Source organism: Corvus moneduloides, chromosome 3 (genome assembly GCF_009650955.1).
Source record: "Corvus moneduloides isolate bCorMon1 chromosome 3, bCorMon1.pri, whole genome shotgun sequence".
Taxonomy (NCBI): Eukaryota; Metazoa; Chordata; class Aves; order Passeriformes; family Corvidae; genus Corvus; species Corvus moneduloides.
The window spans coordinates 98,961,936-98,986,857 of record NC_045478.1 but is presented as its reverse complement, the minus strand read 5'-3'; the positions used below and the strand labels follow the sequence as shown (position 1 = coordinate 98,986,857).

Sequence of the window (24,922 nt, the reverse complement as noted above, 5' to 3'; positions counted from 1 at the left end):
TGCCAAAGGATTCAGTCATTCTTCAGACAAGAGAAGTAAACCACAAACCTGAGTGAAGTAAAGAGTGGCTTTGGTGTTAATCTAAGTGGAGCTACCACTGTGGCTCTTTAATGTGAAGGAATGAAGCTCTTCCTTGGCTGTTCTGGGTTTTGTATGTAGAATCTCTTTAGCTCATGAAAGAGGAGAACAAGAGTTGGTTGTCTCATGTTTGAGCTTTCTACAAATTTGATAAAAGATCTAATGTAGTATAAATATCTTCAATCCAGACCAGAAAGTGAGTAACCTGAGCTAACAGGCAAAAGACAAAGCTAAACAAATCCCAACAATCAGTCTTTTCCCAGTAGCTCAACTCTAGAATAATTTATGTGCAACTGTAATGGACCTGTGATCATGCAAAGTGTTTAAATCAAGGCTGGACAACTTCAAAAATAAGAACTGCTGTAGCTTCAGCAGAGTTAAAAATACCATATTGAAAAATTAAGATGGGGTATTCAGACTTCATTAGACATAACGCTTTCTGATCTTTGAGTCTTTGTCTAGCTGCACAAGACTGGAGCAATGTGTCTTTCTGCTGTACTTCTAGTCCCTGGAATTTTTCCATAATGCACAAATTAAGATGGAAAGTTGGTTATTCTGATTAAAAAAATATGTAATTCAGACTGAGGCTTAAAATTGAAAGGTTATCATCGAGTATAATTTTGCTTTTTCCCTTCTGGGTTCATGCTATCCTCGTATCAACTCCGCATTATTCTATAAAACAATTGACATGAAATGTTTAAGTAATTTTAAATTACATATGGACTTTTTCATATTTGCTTTCCCCTCATCCATGCTTTGCATTGTATTTGGCATTTTGCGCAGTGCAGATGAAGAGCAGTTTGTTTTGGGTTAAGCTGTTCTTTGAAGGACAACACATGGATGCTGTATAGTAGCAGGATGTATTTTATTTATTGTACACTGGGCCATACATAAATCAGAGAGAGGGAAAAACATGAACCATTGGGTTCTGTGTTCTGTGTAGAGACAGAGGGTAGTAATTTCCACTTGGAAAACTGTTTAGGTCAGCTTCAGGAGGTAAAGAATGAAATTTGATTTTAGTGGACCTGAAGATGAACACCATTTCCCATTTACTGGCAAATAAATATTGGTGATGAAAAACTCTTAATATTTGACCTTGAGGAGCTTCTTTAAAAGAGCCACACACAAACCCTTGAATACCCAGCTACCAAATGCTTTTGGCAAATCCCTGGCTGAAAAGCATCTATTTCTAAACAGAACTTAAGAAATTATATACCACATACAGAGAGCAACTAGAACATTTTTCAATGCCACAGTAGTGCATTCTTCTGTCACCTCAGTTTACAAGGTGGTGTGGACACTCACCATACTGGAGATTTCAGCCATGTTCAGTGGCTGCAGAAACAACCATGCCAGAGGAAGACTCAAGCACTCCCTGACCAGCAAGAAGTGGCCAGCTCTACACATCAAGAGGTAGTTAGACAGCACAGTCCCCTTGGTGGCAATGTTGTCCCCACACGCTCACATCAGTCCCCTCCACGGTTTTGGTCTACAACTATCTGCTGAGGCAGGGAACTGAGGCAATTAAATTTTAGGTTTTCTTGGTGGTTAGCTTCCCCAAGGGACTGTGAAGTGAGTGCTGTTCCCAGCAGAAATGCTTGCCCAGGCTTGCTGACCATGCATGTGTACAGATCCTGGGAGTGCCTGCTCAGTTTTGCCGAGCAGGGTTAGCCCCAGTCGCTGTCAAGCTGCCCTTAATCCATACTGGTTGGCTGCTCAGAGCTGAGCAGGGAGAGGCACAACTTCCAACAGAGCAGCAGCAACAGCTCTTGGATGCAGCACCATCAGAAACTGCTGTGGTCAGTTCCAAATCCCACTTGGCAGTTAGAGGGTGAACACCGAGGACAGAGACAAGACATCAGGAAGCACTATCATCTGCATGGAAAAACCTGTAAGATACTTAAGGTGGGATTTACATACATATGTAGGATTTGGGAATAATACCTTAAAAGGCTTAATTTGATTGTAAAACATGAAGGTCAGAGTTTCTGTAAATCCTTTAGAAAGAAAGAAAATTCAGAGGTATAGGAAAGAAAATTCAGAGGTATAGCTTGCTGGCCAAAAACAATACAAAGAAGCTCTCTGGATGCTTATTTTATCAAGCTTCTCAGGTAAAGGCAGTACTGGGTACTCTGAACCCCGACATAGGATTTGTATCAGCAATTTTTCTGTGCTTTTGCAATTTTGATTTTATCACAGTAAGGTCAAGGCAGTTGGACATAAAAAAATACGTTTTATTTAGTTCTCCTAGACTCTGAACCAGGTTGATATGAGCTTCAGATGAAAAAATTAATGCCTGGTGGTCCATAAAGCAAGTTGTTCCACTAAACAAGTACCATCTGAAAGAAGAAAATCTCACATGGCCACAGAATATTATTCATCCAAGTGGTAACCCATAAGTGTATATCATCTCTAGGTAGTCATTTACAAGATATAGGAGATAATGGTTTGGCTGCAGAACATTTCTGGAGGAGGAAAATATTGTGGAAGAGTGGAGAAAGATGAAATCCTATTGTTGAAGTGTCTGATGACTCTCATGTATTTCAATAGGGTTCAGATTTCTTTATTCTGCAATGTTTTTTACAAACTGCATGGAAGAATCCTGCATGAAAATCTGGTTGTAGGCAAGGCAGGTTGTACCCCACACAGCCACTATAATTATTAAGACTGAATTAAATCCCAAACCTACTTATTTTAGGTTATGTTTCTACTACTTCCATCTACTTCAATATCCAGAAGTAGGTTAAAATTAAGCAAGCAGGTTTTTTTATATTCCTGTTTTGCCTAAGGTACTAGATCTATTCAGATAATCACTTTTTAAAAAACAATTTTTTTTAAGAAGAATTATAAAAATATGCCTGAAGCACTACATTGCCTTTCATAGGATGATGGCCTGTAATTCAGTAAACAAGAGAAAGCTGCTCTGGCCCCTATTCGTACCCGAGTGCTTCTGCTAAAAGATGCAACATGATAGTAACTACTCTTTTTTTAAAAAGCACACTACACATCTACTTTTGCTTTGTAGCTGTAACAGACCTTTCACAAAAGCCATTTTATCTCAAGTAATTTATTTCCTTGCAAAATACAATCTACCACATAAAATACAGACCAGCATGTTTCCTTCTAATCCCTTTCGGCTACCTTGCTTTCCAATGTTACTCTGAAGTAGGTGTTAAAATTTAGGATAGAAAACATAAGTTAGTGGGATCCTATCCCCTTCAAATACCTCAATTCTTCTGCAGTAGAGAAACTTACTAGGGATTCAGAGGGTTTGGTTTTGAAGTTCACAGGAACTATTACACCAGAAAACAGAGTAAATGCTCCAACCTAAGATGAGGCTCTTCTAACAGAAGATCCTACTTCTACTAGAAGATCCTGGGGAAAGCTTGGCTGAGAAATTAGTGTCATTAGCTAGCAGGACAGTGATCTCATTTCAGTGACCATGTTCTATCAGCACCAGGGATGACTAACAATGGCAAAGCGTTTAAAATTAATACGTAAACGCTCTCAAGTGCTTTCTAAAATGTCAGTTGCCTCTCTCCCAGTTTATAAGGTATCATTTTGTAACTACTGTATTATAAAAGTGTTATGCAGGTATGTTATAAGCAGTTACTAATGCCTTTGCTACAGGCTGAACCTGTAAGGGCTGACTGGCAATGGGCTGCTAGGGGATGCCTATTTAGGATAGACCAAAGTAATTCTTCTAACACACCTCGCCAGTATTTTATTTCATAGAAGTGGTAAACTTTTGGTCTCAAGAGCTGTAGTGCTGATGGTTCAAGAGGCAGCTAAGTAGATAAACACAGTAGTTTCCAGAGCGGAGAAGAAAGGGGATGGCAAGGGGAGTACAGGCATTACGTACTTGATTATACTTTGTCTCTTCTTACATCATAGTCACCATCAGATGGACATGGGGTATTTAAAAGCTTTTTATATTTAATTAACACATTGCTAACTTCCCTGCTGGAAGCAGGCAGTCATTGCACTGCTAGAGGAGTAACTGCAGAAATGCCATTTGGCATGAAGAGGCTCAGCTGTTCCTCCAGTAAGTTTCTGTACACACATTCAGGAGAGTGTAATGATTTACACACTACTCTTAAGTAGAGGCAGATTTGAACAGCAGATTAGTAACATACACTAACAAGCTATATGTGCCTGTCAACAATACACAGCAGAGCTGTTGCTGTCTTTGGACTAGAACAGTTGCCACGTAAAAACCACCTTGTTTATAAGAAAATACATACCCTAAGTCAGAAAGAGACCATGAGTAAGTATTGTGTATATTTTACACACTCAGCTGACTTCAACTGTTAACAACTTTAAAAACAGGAAGACTAAAACCTCAAGTCTGTGAAGTTCTGACAACAAATTGTGTAATCCTGGTGCATCGTTGTTGGCATTGTTAGGTCTGGTCCTGATACCTTGGTGTCAACACCCCTCAGGTGCAACCACTGCACGCTGCTTCAGTCACTCTGTGGCTTCCTGTGGAAGTATGTGCAGATCTTCCTCATGGAAACGGAAGTGGCTGAAGCCTAGCAAGAAATAAAACCAAAACCAACATGAAACACTTCTAGGTTAACAGTTCATATGCTGCAGGAGTCTCAAAGTCTCCCCTCCATCATCGTTCCAGTTTGCTCGGCTTCCCAACTAAGAGAGTAAATGAAAGGCTCTTTATAACTATCTGTCTCACAGATAGGAGGCTTAGTACCTACAGGAGATGCTGTCTAAATCCTCGGGTTGTCCCACTGCCACGAGAAATGCACTCCAGCTGCAGTTTCAGCTTCCCTACAGCAGGTAAGAGAGCTGCAGATTTCCAAGATACAGTAAAATCAAGGAATGCTGTTGGGTATTCCTGGCATCTCCTCAGGCTATGAGAACAACACAGGAGCATCCCAAAATCTGAACCAGAGCATACTGGGCAGAAAAGATAATTGTTCTATAGTAATCTCTCTCCAGGGCAAATCTCTCTGGTGTTTAAACACGTACAGCATGAAGCACAAGTAGTCACAAGTAGCTGTAGGTTTCCTATAGCCACGATTTCTTGGTACAGTCATGACATGAAAAGTACAGCTGCTATGAATAACTTAAGGAGTGATGGCTTGCCCACGTCATATCTGATAGAAGTGTTGGAAGCGATGAAAACAGGTAAATGAAAGAAGCCTCTATGATGGCAACAACTTCTTGCATCCGATATTCAATTGAGAGTACAACTAAAATTTGATGATTGAAAATTTACCTAACATTTACTGAAATAAGACTCAGTCAAAGACACTGGGAGTCCAGTTTCAGAGACAAGTTTGGTTTGTTTTAAAAAATGTAATTGTAATTTCCTAGTTAAACCCTCAGGCCAACGTTTTCAGCTGCTTTATAAGCTTAACTTTCATTTCAGATCCTAGGATGAGCTCTGTGCCAGGCTTCCTGTACACCAAAAGTAGCATGATGTAGGTAGCCTGCCCTCTGACTCCTGCACAGCTCTTGTTTTCTGCCAGTTTTCCACTGAAGGCATTATTTAACGCCCCACAGTTTTAACGTGGGTAACAAATTCTTTTGCTACCTGAGCTGGCAGAGAATTTAGCTCTTTCTTCCAGTGCTTAAGTAGCTTTCCAGTAACATAAACAGGCAGATGTGATGGTGAACACATAAACAGGAGATCTGCCAGGAAAGCTGTTGGCATTATTGTGCCTCTCAGAGTACAGCTGTATTTAAGATGACGGCTACATCCTTCAAACATCCAGCTGGGAGCCGCAAAGACCTCTGAGCTCCTGCATGCCTTAAGTCCCTTGAAAATGAAGGACACATCATAAAAATTCTGTTCCTGGGTGGAGGGGATTAGTAGATAAAAGCATTAATGTATCTGGCTTATTAGGCCAGAAATCATCCCTTTTGTCCATAGTCTAAGGGATCAGGTAGTTCTTTGTGTCTGAGCAGGAGAGAACAAACAAGGGGAGAGAGGCAGCTAAGGATAACTTCTTTCATGACAATGTTGTTGGCTGCCCTACTTACAGTTTTTGGCGAAGTGGCCACTGCCACAGACTCCTGTCTTTTGGCACCAGGACTGCAGGATGACAGGGGGCTGTTTGATGTGCTCTGGCTGCCAGCTCTGCCAGTCCGTAGCTTCTCTCCCAGAGCAGACAACCAATTTTTTCTTTCAGGAGAACTGTTCTCTTTATCTACTACCTCAGTGTCTTTCCCATGTGGAGATCTGAAAAGCTGGGGGGAAGTTTGAATGCCTGATGGATTAATATGGCTTCCAGAAAGGGAAGGCTCTTTTGGGCTGTGGCTGGAGCTTTCATGGTCGTTAGCCAAGTCAGCCAGGCTGAGAGAGTCTTCATCAGAAGCTTTTTGGTCTGGAACCAAGTGACATAAATTCAGCTTGGATTTCTTAGCTGCATGGTTCAGCTCAGTGACACAGCTACAGGCCTGCAGACACTTCTGCCCCGCATCACCCTCCTTGCTGCAGTCAAGCCTTCTCTTGGCACGCTTTTCAAACTGTGAGTGTGGGACTTTGGGAGGGCAAGCAGCTTCCAGGAGACCCTGGGGGACTTCTGCCAGGGCTTTTCTAGGAGAAGGAGCCTTTTTCTCCACTTCTGGAGGAGAAGAGCACGGAGTCCTTGTAACCCAATGTTTGATGGACATTTTGGAGGAAGGGATCAGTTTGGGAGAGGCACACGGGCTGGCTCCAGGGGGCTTGGCTGGGGTGGAGGCTGTGGTGGTCGGGGTTTTGACAGCGACCGTCGGAGTGTTGGTTGGCAGCGGAAGGTCTCCAGAGTAAGTGGGAGCACAGGCAGCGGGCCGTGGCGAGGAAATGCACATGCTGCCCGCTGTCAAGGCCTTGGCAGGAGTGTTCTGTGGGCTGGCTGGTCGCCCTAAGAGGGGAGAAATAAGTAGTCTGATGAGGAACACAGAACAGCAGACTAAGGACAGTCCTTTTAAAAACACCCCTTCCAACCAGGAGAGGAATCAGTGCTGACCATGTGCCTCAGACCTACCCTTTTGAACTAAGAAGTTGTATAAATCCCTCTGATTTTAGTTAAACTAGTACAAGTCCTTCATAAAATCCTGTATCACACTGATAAAGTATAATACAGTACATTGGAGTAATGTCTGCCATCTATCCCTTCAGCTCTCTTACATGAGCTACAGCCAAAACAAACAGACAAAACAAATCCGGAATCTTCCAAGTTTATCCAGCCTTGCTGGAGCTTTGCATTGGTTCAGTCCAGAGAGCTTCCTGGGAAAAAGGCTGATCTCCACCTGCCCTGCATCTTTAACAGCTGCATAACCGAGCTGAGGGACAAAGGTACTGTAAGCAGGTCCCACAGCTAATTACAGTTCCAAGGAAGCCTTACACTGTGATGCCCCACCATGTGAATCATGCTCCTAGTCAGGTATTACTAGGTGCATATTTTAAAGATTTTTTTAAAGTGTGAGAACAGTGAAAGACATATTTTCATTCTCTCATCTTTTTTGCTGGAGGACTTTCTGCAATGCTGTATCAGAATTGAGACAGTAGTTATTTAACACACCCAGGGAAGTTTGAGAAATTCTTCCCCTCCTGAACAAGGACTTATATTCCAAAGGAAATAAAATCTGTCATTGTAGTAAGTTATTCCTTTAAAACAAATGATTCTCAAACAGGTATTTCACAGTGGCTTTTGAGCTTACCAGCCAAGATATAAATGCCTCTGCTTGTAAAAGAGAAGTTCTGAACACCCAGGAAACAGCAGTCATAAGTATGGGCCTAAGGACCTCACTAACAACTGTGGGAATCATACATAGCAAAGATCTTGGTCTGCAGCAATATTAGACAGGGTTCTTTTATTTTTAATTTTTTTTTTAATTTCCAGCCCCCTCTAACAGAGAACATTAGTGGGTTTGCAAGATGCCTGTTTTCTCATTCACCTAACTCAGGCTGATGCAATTAAATAAGGTAGTGCCTTAAGTTACCCTGTGCACGAGAGCACTAAACATTTGGTGTATACCAGGGCTTTAATCCAAACTCCCCGCTCTCAGCACTAGCACTTCATTAGAACAGTGAGAAGTCTAGTGTGAATAACCTGCCATCTTCTTCACTATGCTGGGCTGTCTCACAAACAACATATTGAGTGAGCACCTATATGCCTGGTTATGTACCATACTAAGCCTCTTCTGATCCTTCCTTTCACTGTATTATCTATCTAGTATCCAAAATACACGTACTGCTGCATCAGAACAAAATTGAATAGGACCCCATATTAAAGGATCCCACTACAAATAACTTCAACACACAAAACAGAGTTAAAGGCTCCTTTCCTGATAAAATATGCTAGTCCATAACAACTTACTTCAATGTGGACTATGAGAATGTAACTGCCAAGATTTCTTCTCATAATCTTTAGTTTAATGAGCACATACAAGACACTAATAACTCAGCTGGGAAATTAGTTGCACTCGAAAATCTGAGCTCCTAGAGGGAGAAGAAAGTAGCAACCTCAGCAATTCTTGATCCATAATGACCATTACAAATTCATTCAGCAGAAATATTGCATGACTAGTTGGGTATGAACACTCTGAATCCCAAACCAGTCTGAAAGTTGTACTGTGGACACACTGGACAATGGAAAAAAAGTTATCCTGGGAACTGGATGAGTGTCATGACAAGAAGCAAACACAAATTTGAGATAAAGAATAGAAGATCAGGCTTTTTTTTCTAAGGCTTCATGTATTATTCAGGCTTCTACTAAGCCAGATTAAAGCTGTTTCCATTTATGCTGTCATTGCATGTAATACAATACTGCAAATACCTGCAGTCAACCTGCATCACACCAAAGCAGGTTATTTTGGATGTTTCCTACCTTCTCTGCCACAAATCTTGCAGAATGGTATTATCATTCTCCAGATTTAAGAATCACAAATTGTCCACACACAGGCCTGCTCCAGAAATTTGGTTATACAAAACCACAGTGAAAGTAGTACAACTTAAAGAAACCACAAAAGTAATTGCCAAAGGAAACTCTGCTTGCTACACTTGATGATATAGGTCAACAATCAATACCTCAATCTCACAATTTGTTCCATAAAAATGGGTGGGGAACTACTAGGTTCATCCCAGCAGGTCTGAAATAGTACTCTGTTTGCCAGCTCTGAATCAGTCTCTGCAGATAACTCCTATATTCTAGCAGCACGTGTTTTGTGCTCAAGAGCCAAGGTCAGCAGGAAGCCTGCTGTTGTGTTTGCAATGTCTGTGTACTTCCTCTTCCCTCCTGTGTTGCTTTAATACAGCAAGAGCAAGGAGAAATAAGTACTTTTTCTGGTATCATTGCCAAACCTGACTTGTAAAGTTTTAGTGTATAAGATACTTTAGATTTCACGTTTCTGGTCTAGACCTATGCCTACTTCTGTTTTTCTGAAACACGTAAGGGATTTTTGAGCCCTCTCTGAGGAAGAGCGTGTGCACACGCAAAACAATTACCAGCTATGGAGTGGACCTGGCACTCTCCCTCCTATTGTCCTGCAAACTTCCTGCTAGACTTGTTACTCACTGGCGAAAGGTTAGAGGTAATGCTATCCCATTAGTGGGATTTGGAGACCTTCAGCCTTTATTTGCGTTAGCCAAGATGAAATTCATTTGGAGGGTGGCTTGAAAAGATAGGTGGAATGCAGGAAGTCACAGCAGCAGCTGCTGGGAAGCTATTGTATTCTTAGTTCCAGAGCTATTCTGCAGAGAAGCTCATCTTACTTCACTTGGGGGGGGGGGGGGCAGTTCTTCTTTCACCTACTCTACTGCAACAAAATGCAGTTTTCAGACAAATTAAAAGTAGTATTATGATTGGGGTTCCTTTGTTCTGGTCTAGGGTACTACCTGCTTAGTGACTACCTTCTCTACAGAGCCCACATCTGCTTGCTAGCTCAGAGCATGCTGCTCAGCTTGTCTGAGTGCCCAGGCTTTGTAGAAAGGTACAGCATTTGTTCACTAGACTTAACACATGAATAATTCTGGGACATCATAATCATCACAATTGTCTACATGTTTTTTCAAAGTACTTTCACTACAGAGCATTTGGCTGTATATGGTCAGTACCACTGACTAAAGACAAAGAAGGAGACACAATACTGATAACTGCACCTGAGAAATTTGTCCATGATTCAACTATGGGCAGAAACAAACAGTTCAGAGTTCCAAGGCTGTGTATGTGTTGCCAGCCCTTTCCAGCAAACTGGAAAAAGCATATGATCTTATTGCTCTCAGTTCTTATTTGATATAAAGAAAGAAAAAGTGTGCATTTTTGCTACGGTGACATCTCCTTTGGCTGTTCAATTATCAAACCCTGATGAACCCCGCTGAAGATCTGGCTGCCCAACAAGCTGTGTCAATGAATATTTGCTTTGCAGTCTGGCCATACAGACTTTGCCAATACTTGTAAGCTATTTCAGCCAGCCTGTCCTGTTGATGGCAGACGTATTTACAAGTAGAAGTGCTTGTCTGGCTATATAAGTTATTGCCCAATATGAGAAAAACCCCAGAAGGTTAATAAGACAAGCCAAAGGCTTTCGCTGGTACAGAGAAAAGACAAAATTCAGCAGCCATGTTGCAGAGCAAAATAGCTCAGGGGCCTCACCTGCTCCATGTTCTTCTGGTTTCTTCTGAGTGACCCAGCCCACCAAGTTGGCTTTTCTGGGTACTGATTTCTCCTCCTCAGGACAACGTCGTAAGCGCCAAATCCTCACAGTGTTGTCATCAGAGCATGTGGCAATCTAAGTATAAATTTGTGTGTTAGAGTAACCAGGGCACATCCTACGGATCACTGGGTGAGTGAACTGGAGCAGCTACACCCAACACAGCATGCCAATATGAATGATGGTGAAGCTTGGCTGAAGGGGTACAAGACTGACCACTAAACAATGAAAGGAACCTAACTCTGTTTCATTACTGTACCAGGCAGCAGTATTTGCTTTAAAGCAGGCAAGGCTGCTGCATCCATGTCTTTCTGCTATAGAAATCTCAGTCACCACCAACCATTTGTGTCACATGGCTGTGTTAAGAGACACTAGTCTGCTCAGCAAGGGTCATGGCCCATTTTGAGACTTCAATCCCTTGGTAGACAAAAGCAGCCATGCTCCTTTTTGCACCTGCATCTTGATCTGCCTCTGCTGCTGAGGACATCTTCTGCTTGGGGACAAACATTTGCAACACACCGAGAAGGTGACATTGGAAGGCTGTGGCATGAGCGGTGCTATCTCTTCAGAGTCAGATGTCAGCAGTATCTGGCAGAGAACCCAGCTCTGCCAGGAACACTGGTCTAGAGCCCTGCCACAGCATCACGTGCTCCAAAAGGATCTCTGGAATACCAACCGAAGGAGCAGCACCCATCTAGCCCACATTTTACGGCTCTGTTCAGGCAGATTAGCTGGTGACTCAACAGGGAATCAGTAGAAAGAAAAAGGAAATGCTGGGGTGAAAGTTCACAGCAATCTGAATGGGAAAGTGTCTCTACTCTGACCTTTTTCACACCAATGTTGTCCCTACAGAAAGCAACCTTGCCTCTCAAATCACACCAAGCAGCTTCCTGACATGTCTTAGCACCACATTTTCCATTTTTCTTCATACTTTGGCATCTGAACAATGGCTGAATATTTCTTCCCTGTGTCAGTAACAGTTTGAAAGGCTGAATTGGTCTGCATTTCCAACACATCACGATCAGGATCCTGGACTACCTCTAGATCACAGGTTTCATCTGAAATGCCAGTTCTCATATTGTGCCTCTTATGAAACTAGAACAATTCCTCATGTTTGCCTGCAGGACTTCCAACCTCCTACACTGTAATGCTTTTCTGAAGCCCTGGTGCCGCCTTGCAAGCCAGGAAAAGCAGCTGACCTCTTTAATATTGTGGGGTGGAAGAAACTCTTAGGACATTGTTCAGGATTTTTCAGGGTTATTTCTAGTTTTGAGCTAGGCCAAACATTTGAACAAACTTCCTACTTCAGTTGTTTTCCTTATAGTGATACCTGGTGCATAATTACTGACCCAATATCACTGGAGGCTCTTTTTGTCGTAAAAACAGCTCAGATTTTGAAAAGAGGTCACAATGTTTTTTGAAAAGGGTCCATATGGTTTTTAAAAGGCGTTCAAAACTTCTTGCCACTCTGTACAAGACTAGCAGGTGTATCAATGGTCAGGGGAAAGGAAGATGTGAGTATGGAACAACAAAACAAGCCTTTGGTTTATGAAAGCCCTAATTAAATTATTTCACTTTTTTGTCTCTTATAGGTAGTATCACGATCTTATCAGGAGAAGTCTTTGCTGATTTGCAATTTCTTAGGACTTCTCAGCCTAAATCATCTGAAAGTAATAAAAAGGTTCTGATACATTGTGCTCATACGACACAGTCGGATTACTGTCCCCTAAATGAACATTTTTAGAAGTAATTGGCTAAAACTTTCCTCCCAAAACAACAAATGCTGCTGCCATTTTGAAAAGCAAATGTTGTCACATCACATCTATTGTTTCACAGTAAAGACAGAAAACAAACCTTAGTGAAGTCTGAAGGACACCAAGCAATGGAGGTAACTTCTTGAGAGTGACCAAGGAGTATCCGTGGAGGAAGGCTGGGCTCAGAAACCTTAAAAATTCCACAGAAAAACAAGCAAACAGTCAGAAGGCACACAGGCTAATATACATCTCTAAGAAAAGACCCCATAGCCCACCTGGGAAGCATACTTCCCATCTTTCTTGTATGAAATGCATAAATCAAATGCTCTCAGCCTGTCATCATGGGGCAACAACTGAGGAAGCCCTAAGCAGAAGTTCGTGGAAACTTGTTCAATTCCTGCTACACACGGGAATTCTGACTCCTGAGTTGTCAGCCCAAAACATGACACAAGCATTTAAAGTACCTCTACCTGTTCCAGGTAGGATGCTTAAATGTTGGGAGGGTCATATTTTGCATCAGGTTAGGCAAATAGTTTCTGCTGCCATTTTACCAATGTCCCAATCAAAGGTCAATGGTTTTATTAAAAAACCAAAACCATTGCCAACAAAATCCCATAGATGAACCTTCACTGGCTTCAGGACTGGCATTTGTGCAACTGCCAAGTGCCTGTTCCTCCTCCAGCCAATCAGTTGGACCAGACACCCTCTTAAGAGTCCATAAAAAAGCTCTCTAAATCACCCACATTCATTCAACTGATCTCCATTTCTCTCACACTCTTCATAAACATTTTTCTCCTGTTCTACAGTATTGCTACTTATCTTCGACTCCAGCTCTTGTAAGTGACAGACAGAGCTGAAGCCAGAATTAAGTGGCCCAAAGAAGAAAACACACACACACACAGATTCTGTCCAAGCTTTGCTTGCTTTCAGCAGGCAATCCTTTCTGGAGCTGTGAGTCACCATCATTGATGTGACATTATCAAGGGGATTTGCATAAATGACTAAAGGAATGAACAGATCCTTTACTCTATGTGGGAAAAGGAGTAGACATTACATATAGGTTTCAAAGATGGAAGAAAGGCTTCTGATTTACACGTATTTTTCTCTTGTGGAACATCATCTACAACAGTCTGCAAAACTGCAGCTGAATATCCAGCTTCAGAACTTAAGTTGTTCTGATACAAACAGGTTCATCTTAACAGGACGCTTTTTTTTTCCCATGGCATGATAGAGGCAAGCACTTGACTAAATATCCACTAAATGCTTTGGTCAGAGCATTCCCTTCACTGCCAAAACATGCAATGCCATGGAAACTAAATCCCTATTTAGGGAATAAACAACAGATCTTGGTGCAGAGAACACCTTGACTTACAATTAACAGCAGTCTTGCTATTACACACTCATAACAGACACAACAGTGGTTCAGTAGCCACTGATTGCTGGAAGGAAAGCAGCAGAAGGGAATTACTCTTTCTAGGACATGGTGGTTTTACACTATAGCAGTGTAAATTAAATCAACTACACCCAATTCACATTACTGTGAAGGGAAGAAGAGTGCAGAGTTATGGCTGTGTCCACTGTGTTTGGCAAAAGACTGTTGGCCAGTCTGTGCATGTTAAGTCAGGATCAGCCACGGCACAGGCTGCTTTTTGTGCCTGAATTGGCAGGATATTGTTGGGGAAGTGAGGCCTATTGTGGAAAGGTTAAAAAGAGAAACCTAGGAAATGAGACTTTTTTTAGTTGCTCTCCTCACAGCTGTTACATCCATCTTCAAGAGGCAGCATAGAATGGTGTCCATGGTTTTGTGCACCCTATGGCACAGAAGCACGTACATTCCAGGGCTGGGACAGACCAAAGCATAACTTGATATGGTTTCCTGGGAGTGATCCACATCAAAGGATTGAAAGAACAATGGAAGTACATGTCTAAAAACAGTAATTTTTAATTACCAGGAAGGCACCCCAGGTGCCATCTTCGTGGAGAAAAACCTCTCTGCCCTTCAGTTTTTATAATCTTAACAGTTGTTCAAGAGTGAGATTTCATTAATTAATAAACTTCTAATTTAAAAAAAAAACCAAACCCAACACAATAAAGGAAGCATTCATTGCCTGGAAGTGACTTACATATGAAAACAGACTCAAACAGCATCCTTGTCAGCAATAATTTCTATCCACAGTGTTCCTCACCCAAACACAAACTTAGCACTGATGCTAAAGTTTCTCAAAGAAATCATCTAAATGGAAAAGGTCTTCCTCTGCCTTTCATTCCTCTCTAGCTACAGAAAGAGCTCTTCATTAAGGTCTTTAGAATGTTACCTGTTAACTGCTCACGCAACATCTAACCACTTTTTTTTTCACAGTATAGTAAGTCTTCATGCCATGAAAAGATATATATGTTTCAGAGTCAAATCTGCCAACATTTAAACTAAGAAGCCTCTGAATATGACAGATCTTGGAAGAGACAAATTCATTGGAAGTCCCACTTTCTAATATGACCATGGGATTAAAATAAAAGTAATTGTCTGATGATTTATTTTATAAATATGCAATATGATCTGTCACTCATATGCGATAGCAACACAAGCCTTCTGTACATTAATACATTTTAAATGTACCTAAATGCTTAAATTTTGAGATATAATGACATCCTCGAATACTCTCAACTGAGTTCCAGCCTGTGTTCCAAGAAAGTACCAAAAAACATGAACGCAGAGTGTGCAACTCAAGTTCACACAGCCATTTTTGCTGAACTTGCATGGAACACAAGGAAGGTTAAAATTACACCACTTGGCACAGTAGTCACGCTACCACACTCCTGCCTCTACTGAGTGAGCAACCCAGCTGCTTACAAGTGTTCTCCAAATTAAAGAGGCTACATGCTCAAACCACAACCTCAGCAGGCTGACCCTCTCCTCTGAGAGGTCTGCATTTTACTTTCAAATTCGTTGTGAAATGGATACACAAGTCAACATTCCCTAAAAATTATCCCAAACCTGAAAAAGGCAGTCACCTGTGGTTTCTGTCTATTCTACTTCCGTAACTCTACTCTGTTCCCATTTGGGGAACACAGAGAACAGACCTCAAAGCATGCCTTATTCTGAGGTGCCTGCTATTACCTTGGTGACATTTGCAATTCCTACACATCACTGCAAAATGTTAAGTGACGAAGCCTCTCAGCTGTCAGACAGCGCTTTGGAATTTTGCTGAAGGCTCTGCCTGAGCCCTTGCTGTAATACAAAGGCTTTAACTACTGTAAATTAGGCATGAGAAAAAGCTATGGCTGAGGCAGGAGCTGGAAAAGGGAGAGGTGGAGGGAAAGAGTGCCCTTTAAAACAATTAAACTTTCAGGTTTCTGCTAATGTGCTCCACTGCTAAATATGAACTGAGAACTGTCTACTTGTCATAGCTGCCTGAATCAACAGGACTGAAAGAGGATTTTAATGCCCATTAAAACCAGATTAAGAACAGCACTTGCAACAAGCAGCAGCGATGAGAGACGTACCAATGGCAGGAGGTTAGCTCTGTTTTACATTAAACAATTACATAAAGCCTTGACAGCAACATACACGCTCTAGGCACAACATGCCAGGAGGTAACCCCATACTGCTTGGGGCAGGACTGGGAAGCAAGGAGGGTTCTATGTGAACATGAAAGGCAAAAGCAGCTCCAAGCTGCATGCTTGGGTCTCCCCCCATTGCCTCACCTTCCAGACGTATGCATTGCAGTCACTCGAGCCACTGACCAGGAACTGGTCATCTGGGCTGGTGCTGGATTTAATGTAAAAGGTTGAATTCTGGTGTCCGCTGAAAACAGCCACTGTGAAGAGAAAACAAAATAAAAAGATAAATAAAAGCCCCACTCAATGCACAGCCCTGCAGTCAGTTGTGCAAGGAGGGCTGATCTTACAGGCTTTTCCTGCCTAGCCACATATCCTTTGGAGAAAGTGGTTGCACTGCTCCCTTGCTCTGGGGCTCTGGCAGCAGGAAGTTTTTATTATTCAACTGGAGCCCTTCAGGCTTCCCAAAGAAAGCAACGGCACTTTCATTAAAGCTCTAGCTTGACCCATAACATAGGCAGGCTCAGCCATCACCTGGGCTGCCCCCCTACTCTGGTTCAGGTTCCTTGTCTCTTCCTCCCTCAGTGCCACCACCAGTGCCACTACATCAACAAGGGCAGTCCCACAGCAAGGGCCTTCTTCCACCCAGGTGGCAACAAAGGCACTGGCTGCTCCTTGTTCCAGCTGCCAGCAGCTTTATTTCATCAACAAAACTTGCATTTTGTCAGTCATGCTCTCCTGTATTTAAAGCCTCGGTAGTGTTTGCTAAAGCCTTGAAACCATCACCCCAAATGGCTGACATTCCCGCTAACCACAAGGGCCTTCAGCTGGCATGAGAGCAGAGTGTGGATCTGGAGGGCTTGGCTGCACCATGTCCTGTCCTCTCGTGGGGCACAAAGGACAAGTTGCCCAGTGTAGCCCCAGGCTGGGCTGGCACCCTCTCCTCCAGCCCTGTTTTAGTAATGGCTCTCGAAAAGGAAACAATCCACAGCCCACAGGACACGTGGCTGCCTTCAGTGGCTTTTGAAGAGTTGTGAGACCCCAAAACACCCTTTGAATTTTTTTGCCCACAGCTCTCCCAGTGCAGTGGCCACCAGACAGCGAATCCCTTCCCAAACCAGGCAGCCAGTGCTGTTCCAGGAGGATTTCCTGACGAACTAAAGCTGCCTCAGCGCTGGATAAGAGCGGCTGCAGCCGCGGTGAGGGCGCAGTGAGAGCGGCACAAGGGCGGGCAGGCGCTGCCCTCTGCGGGAGCGCTCCAAGGAGCCGCAGCACACGAGTTCCACGCAGCTGGAGCCATGGAGACTGCTCGCCTCGGCTGCACACGTGAGGCAAGAGCTCCATGAGGAGGCCGAGGGCTGCGCTGGCGAGAGCCTGCTCCTATGAGAGGACAGGCCGGGCAGCCCACTCCCACAGAGCAGCCGGCGGTGACACACGGGGTTAGCCTCAACAACCAAGCTATTAATATTTACTACTTGCAGCACTCTTCCACTCTGGAAGCATTCCCACCCACCAGACTGCCTTCCTGAAGAGCAGACAGTAGGACACATTGTTCATTTAACTTCAGTTAACTGAGACACTGAGAAAAGGCAATGGAAAATAAATTATGTGTCTGGCTGGAATGCATCTAACAAGTTTTGCCACTTTCTGGGAAGTGGCCACTGGCCTATGACAAAGCAGCTTCGTGCACCAAAGGCTCTGGGCCATCTTTTGTATGTAAAGGTCGCAGACACAGAGTTGAAGGAATCCGAAAGGCTGAAACTTCTCAATATGCTGGGGATCCTTTCTCCCAGAAACTGTGGTAGAAGTTAAATTTAAAAGACACCTTAAAATATCTGAAGTTATCAGGTGATCATTTTAATGGATTCATAGCTAGAAGTCTGACAAATCAGTGACTGCCAGTAAGGAAAAGATTCAAACTGGCTTCAGGCTGGATATCAGCCATTCCTCACTGGATAACGAGAGCTAATGTGCAAACTACCATCAGTCTGTCTGGGTGAACCAGTACCTGCACTCATAAAAGTTTTTGTGCTATCAATTTCATGTAGATGGCTTAACACAAAATATGGATCTCTCCTGCATAGCTTTAGAGATAAGAGCATTGAATAGGCCTCCTCTTAAGTGTAGAACTTGGTCCCTGTCTCTCTATGTCAGAGGGACAAACTTGCCTTTCTACACTCTGTAACATCTGGTTTTTTGGAGCTAGTTCCACAGATATCATGCTTACCTGGAGTGGTCCTTAAACTTGTCATATTGAACATGTAGATACTATCATCAGTGCAGTTAGCAAAGAGATTAGCACCAGTGGAATCCAAAACCAGGCTAGAATATCCTACAGACAAAGAGAGAAGTTCTTCATAAGGAAAAAAAAATTGGAAAAGAGACATTCTCAAAGAAATGCCCAGAGAAGGAAATTTGGAAAGGGTCTGTAACATCTATGAGATTTTCATGGTAAAGTTTCTATGTTTGACAGAGCACTTGCTGAATAAGAAATGTTTCTAGAATAACACCCACATTTTCTCATGAGGATTCAGGGTGGTATTTAGAAAGGAATTGCACCTTCAGAGCAGGCAAGTGATTTATTTGATCGTTTCAAACAGATAACAGGAACAACCAATAGTAGAAGTGGAGGTCAAAAATAAAGAGAAACCCCCATGCTTTTGTAGAATAAACCATCCTCTGATTTTCTAGTGATTCAGGTTCAAGAAAAATCTTTCCCTGCAGGCAAATTATTTCACAAATGCCTGCTCAAGGATTTCCCTCGTATTCCTGGGACTGATGCTGACCATTACCACATTGATTAGACAAGTCATCAGGAATTACTGTGTTGTATCAGAGCATTGTAAGGCATTAAAGGCACAAAGAAGACAGAGAAACACGAACAAGTGTGGTACTGTTTTTGATAACAGCTTCAAGAGGCGAAAATACAAAACCCCCGTCCAGTCTGTTGTCTTTGCAAGCTATAATGCAAAGGAAGTTCAATCTGAATTTTACTCATGTATCAAAATGACTAGCTAAATTCCTCATCAAGAGCTCTACTGTTCCTCATCTCTGTTTAAGAAAATGGACTGCTGAAACTTTAGCTAGTTTTCGTCATTGGTGCAGTGATACAAAAGTTGGGGATGTTTGCTCTTCAACTTGAAAATTTGGTATTGGCTATCAAAATACCCTGCAGAGTTTTCCAGTGTGATCAACAATTGCCTATAAGGATAAGAAATGTCACTTGCAGTACTTCTTAAATTCACTCTGCACTCTAACAAATCCATGTCCAGTGCCCTACCAAGCTTGCGAGTGCTGGTTCCAGGGTAGCAGAAAGACCTGATGGGCAGCGGGTCCTGACGGAAGGCGGCGTAGTTCCTGCGCAAGTCCCACACTTTGATCACACTGCAACAGAAAAGCACGAGTGTGTTCAGCTTCCAAATTTCCCTTGCCATGCTGATAAAGCCTTTTAGGAGCACAGGAAGTCAGGTTGCTCATGACTGAGGAGTGTTCAGTGCTAAAGAGACAACAACTGAGAAGCAGAGCAGAGCTGTGTTGAAAGCAGAACAATTCCTCTGCTGGCCTTGAGTGAGGAGGCAGCACTGCCTTCTGTAACTAACACAAGACAGAACAAGAGCCTACAAGCCAACTTCCTTCAACTAGTAAAAGGAAATATAAGGATGCCTTTATACTTAGGACAAGTAGTTTTAGTTTGCAGTTTTAAAAATCAAGTCTTCCAGTTTTTCCCTTGCTCTTTGGGAGCAAGTCTCTGTCACGAACCATAGGCAGGAGAGTCAATCTTATCTGCCTCAGAAAGGCTCTGACCACATGGAAGCTGCTAAAGAATTGAGTCCAAGAGTGTCGTTTCCATGCTAATCAATAAGACAGTTTGCTTGAGCTCCAAGATGCTGCAAGAGATCTGCCACCTAAGAGAATGAATCTTTTGTAACTCAAAGCAACATTTTCTCAAGCACACCTACACATATCCAGGCCCTGACCACCCACCCACATCCAAAAAGGCTGTCTAACAATAGTCTGTCTGTGTGTGGTCTCATAGGTCCACGAGAACAGAGAGAGAGATAAGAATTGCTCTCATTCTGCCCCATAGCTAAGACAGTAAAATGAGCGTTTACCACATATGCACAATTTGTCCAGTGCTGCAATCTCCAGCAAGGAAGTAAAGCCAATGTAAGCTGACAGCGTAGCTGTTGATTCCACCTAGCAGTAACTCTAGCCTTGTTGGCCACTGATTGATCTTAGAGAAAAAACGTCTGTATCTTTTTACGCCACTGAGCACACAGAATAGGCAGGAAAGCAGGCATCCTCCCTCCTTACCCATCAACAGCTCCTGCAGAGATCAGAGTATGCTCGTCCTGAAGCAGCACCACAGTTACACTCTGCTGGAAATCCTTAAAAAGAAAAGAAAAAAGCACTTTATTTTCTTTTAAGGTCAGCAAGATCTTGCTGCTTAGTTCAAGGCCATGTGAATGCAGGGAAAACCTCCTTCTAGCCGGGCAGGAGAACCTAGAAACACCAGATGTCACTTAGGACACAACAATCTTTTGAACACTCCCACCAGTGAAATTGCCACTGAGAGATAAGTGTTTGGGCAGCAGTTTGAGATTACACCTTTCAAGTCACAGATAAGAGAGCTGCATTCATCACAAGGTTTAATATATTAAAAATGATCAAGTCTTACTCCAGTAAGGCAGTAATTTGTTTGGTCAAATTAGGGGGGTAAAAAAAGACAGGATATCTCATATCTTCCCCCTCAAAAATGGAATGCTGGCCACTCCTTTCCTCTCTGGAAAAAAAAAAAAACAAAAAACAAACAAAAAAAAAATGTATTTTCACATAGCACTTGCCCAAAGTTGGCTTTTATGATGCATGGGTTGTTAGGCAACTAAACAATGTCTAAAATTAGCCACAGCAAATGACCATGACAAAAAAACCTATCTCTGCAAAGATAAATGGAAGCATTTACCACATACAAGCCACATATTTCTCACTATATTTACTTAGGAAGAATTCTGTGAACAACACTGTACTCAGAAGACACATTTTGTTTGTTCCCCAGATACCTACCACCAAGGGAGCAAGTCCTCTCAGGTTCTGCCTCTTCTTCTTCTGTTTGGAAGGAGTCTGCTTGTCAGCCACGTTGTGTGCTCCACTGATTTGATTCACCTGTCTGTAGAAGCCATCTGAAAGAAATCAAAGACATCTCAGTTAGTAGTTTACCCGCAATTTTTTATCACTTTAATAAAACAGACATCAGCTTGGAATTGGTCCTAAAAGGTGGCTGAGGCTAACCTTTAAAGTCATTACTGTATTCTGAAAAGAAAAAATTGTTACTTAAATACAAAACCAGTGAAAAGAACATGGTGCAAAAAATTACAGAGATCAGTGCAGCATGGACAACAAAGGCAAAACTGATCTAGGCAGGCTACCTTTGGCAATCATCACCCCTTGGTCTGTTTTTCACATCTTACATCTTGCTCCGGAGCATTCAACCCATCTCATCCCAAGCAGAACTGTGCTCACTGGAAGGTTTCCAGTGCTTTTCCACTCTATTTTATAATTTTCTGTCTAGCCTTTTGTCTGTTATTTTATGAAATGTGCTCCTTTACTAGATTGATGCACTTTTCTACTTTTTTTTTTCCTACACCTTCCAGTTCAGTTATGTGGAGTCACTCTTTTCCTCCACTTGCCTGTTTGGAAAAGCCAGGAAATCTGGGACAGATGGAAGAGCAAGACATGTTCAGGCAAAGAAACTGATGTGGTAGGGCAGGGAACTGGGAAAAGGCATAAGGGGAAGGGGCTGGAGAAGGAAAAGCTCCAGAAAACAGAAAGAGGAGCAGAATGAGCTCACACCGTATTTATAGCAGGTGTTCCCACAATATATTCATTGCTGCCAGCACTCACAAACTCCTTTTTTTCTACACTTTCTGCCTTCCTTCCTACTCTGGCAGGAACCTTCCCAGCTTTTCTTCACCCCTCTGGATGGCTCTGACCTAAGCAATCTCTCCCATCTCATCTGCTTTTGTGCTGCCCTAACAGGGATGCACTCTGTACCCCCTCATCTCCTTGCCAACACACAGGGAATTATCAAACCAGCCTGTGTATCATGATGCAAATCTGGGACTGCTGTAAAGTGGAAAAATGTATTATGCATAGCAGAGATACCCATTCCATCCTTTCACAGTACTAAAGCAGTACAGTTATCTGAGACTCCTCTGCTGCCTATATTGTAATCAAAAGTGTCAGTCCAACAAGTCCATCTGAGCGGGACTTTCATGTGAGACACCAAGCTTTTTTGGTACATATCTGAAAGTTTATTTACCTTTCTTGTTGCACCTGGTATCCCAAACCATGATGTTTCCATCTCTGCCTCCAGTACAGAAGACAGCTGAGAGAAAAAGAGTGTTATTAGTTTCCAAAAGCATTAATTTAATTAACTGAATGCAGTACAATGCCATCTATGTACCTCTGGCCCTTCTGTCCCAACACTTGGGATACCAGTCCTGGAAATACAAAACTCAGGCTATTGTTTTGCCATGCTTTTTGACTAGCTTCCTTACTCCTGCTATTCTTTTCTCACTCCCACTAGAGAAACCAGCCCATGAAAAGCATATTCACACACTTAGGTATGGAAGTAGATATCCTATCTTATCTTTGCCCCAGATCAGAAATGTGCAGATTTTAGGATCAGGACACCATCAAGTTCCAACAAAGACAGTTTTGCTTTACTGGCTGGGACACTGCTCAGTCAGCCTGTGCTATTTCTACCTGTCAGTTTCCAAAGCCCTTTTTGAGCCCTTAAAGTACATTGCCAAGGGGAAAGAAGGAGGAAAAAAACAGACAACAGGGAATATCAACATTTACCTTTCTCAAATCTAGAAAAAGCAACTGACTTGAGGCTACACTGGTGACCTTTGCATATGCCAAGAAGCTCGCCAGCTCTCACATCCCACACCTTGGCTGTCTGGTCTCCTGAAGCAGTGACCTTCAGAGGGAAAAATAAAAAGTTTTAGTCATTTTCTGTACACAGTTGCTAAATCATTAAAAATAAAGTTAGATGGCAAAAGACTGCTTACAATCCTGTGTTCCCCTGGCACCCAGGCAAGGTCAAATACAGCATTTGAGTGAGCCCGCCATTCTAACAAGAAAACAAAAGCCAAGATTAGTTCAGTGCATCGCAGAATGATATTTTGCAGAAGACTGAACGACATCAGACACTGAAATCAGAAATCTTGTCAACAGTTTGCCTTAGGATGAAAACCAACACAGAACAATTCATCTACTACTGCTGTTTGAAGAGCACATGCATGCTGCTGCTTTGTAAAGAAGACTCAGCTAAGTATATGGAAGGATTTAAGTACTGAAATTGTAATTTATGTTTTAAGAACTTGTAAAAAGCTCTCTTTGATTCCAGCGAATCCCATACTTGTCACATCAAATGAAGATCACCTTCTATACAACATTTACCTTTAAAAACGAGCTTGCTGGTGGTCTGTGCTTCAGTATCATACAGTCTAACAAACCCTTCTTCATTTGCAACTGCCAGTACGTGCTCCAAATTTGGGGCTGAAATAAATTGAAATGTATTATATTATGTAGCTAATACATAATCATGCCCATGCTCTTTGTGAAAGGCCACAGATGCTTTAAATAGGGAATACAGCAACTATATGGCTGTGGAATAAACAGCATTTACACGGCAACCTAAATGTTAAAATACAGAAATACTGGCAAGCATTTTTTCTGGATGTTCCACTCAGGAACGACCATACATGAGCAATCAAATGGCTCCAGGAGCAACTTTTGAGCCTCTCTGACCAGCTATAATAGTCCTCTAGTTACCGTTTTCTCTATCTATAGTAAATATCATCTACAGCTTCCAGCATTTTCCACGACCTAAGTTGGAAAAGCAGGAAGCCACCTTGGAGAAAAGTAAAATCTCATGCCAAAACTAGAGTACAACGAATGAAAGAGTTTTGCCCTGAAGATCCGGGAGCTTCACTGCTTACTCCTACCCCCATCATGGGGAAACGCTGTGTTTAACTGCCTGGTGACATCCATCCACCTCTGATTTCCACCTAATGTTCTCCACCCTGTTATAGTTTTCCCGTATTTTGAACAAAGCCCAGTCTTTCATCTATGTAGCCTCACGCTGTCACCAAGAGGACATACCTTGAAACAGACACAGACGAAACAAAGACACATTAAAATAAATGCTTTGCAGTTGCTTCTATGAGGGAATACTTTCCAACAGTATATCTAGGAGCACCACAAGCCAATGTTTATCACGTGCAGGAGCAAGTGCACTGTTATCAGCTCACTTTAAAACAAGGAACTCTGCTGACAGCAGAGCCCATACCCTGCCCCCCAAAAGGGCTTTCAGAAGGTGACTTTACCTGTAGAAAAGGTGCAGCCGAAAGGAGGGACCGGCATTCCCGTTTCTCCGTAAGACAGGTGGTCATCTTCTTGGCTGCACTGGTAGTTCTCCAAGAGATGCTGCAGGGGAAGCGCTGAGGACGGACCTACAATGGGACAGACGGACAGTGAGCGCACCAGACGCCACAGGCTCGGGGGCCAGGAGCGGCGAGGCGGCCGGGCACGGCCGGGCCCGGGAGGGTGTGCGGGAAGGCGCGGTACTCGCGGGAAGGCGCGGTACTCGCGGGAAGGCGCGGTACTCACGGGCGGGCGCGGCGGCGGCGCGGCGGAGCAGCGCGCGGCACAGCATGGCCACGGGAACACGGCCGGCGCGCGCCGCGCCAGCTCCCGCCAAACCACCGGCCCGCCAAGCGCGCCGCGCGCCCCCATTGGCCAGCGGCGAGCGCGCCGCGCCGCGCCCGCCTCCTGTGATTGGGCGGCGAGGGGGCGGGGGGCGGGGCCTCCAG

General features: G+C 43.1%; 1 protein-coding gene across 1 annotated transcript; it reads right to left on the bottom strand.

Moving 5' to 3' along the window:
• Window positions 1-919: 919 nt before the first annotated feature.
• On the bottom strand, window positions 920-24,782 carry DTL (denticleless E3 ubiquitin protein ligase homolog). The gene is made up of 15 exons (XM_032102941.1): window positions 24,720-24,782; window positions 24,437-24,562; window positions 23,508-23,606; window positions 23,117-23,178; window positions 22,905-23,025; window positions 22,363-22,428; window positions 21,108-21,223; window positions 20,358-20,431; window positions 19,324-19,427; window positions 18,271-18,375; window positions 16,191-16,303; window positions 12,589-12,678; window positions 10,677-10,812; window positions 6,082-6,944; window positions 920-4,610 (listed from the first exon to the last, which is right to left on the bottom strand). The coding sequence occupies exons 1-15, from the start codon at window positions 24,763-24,765 to the stop codon at window positions 4,542-4,544; spliced, it is 2,190 nt and encodes a 729-aa protein (XP_031958832.1). The 5' UTR covers window positions 24,766-24,782; the 3' UTR covers window positions 920-4,541.
• Window positions 24,783-24,922: the final 140 nt, after the last annotated feature.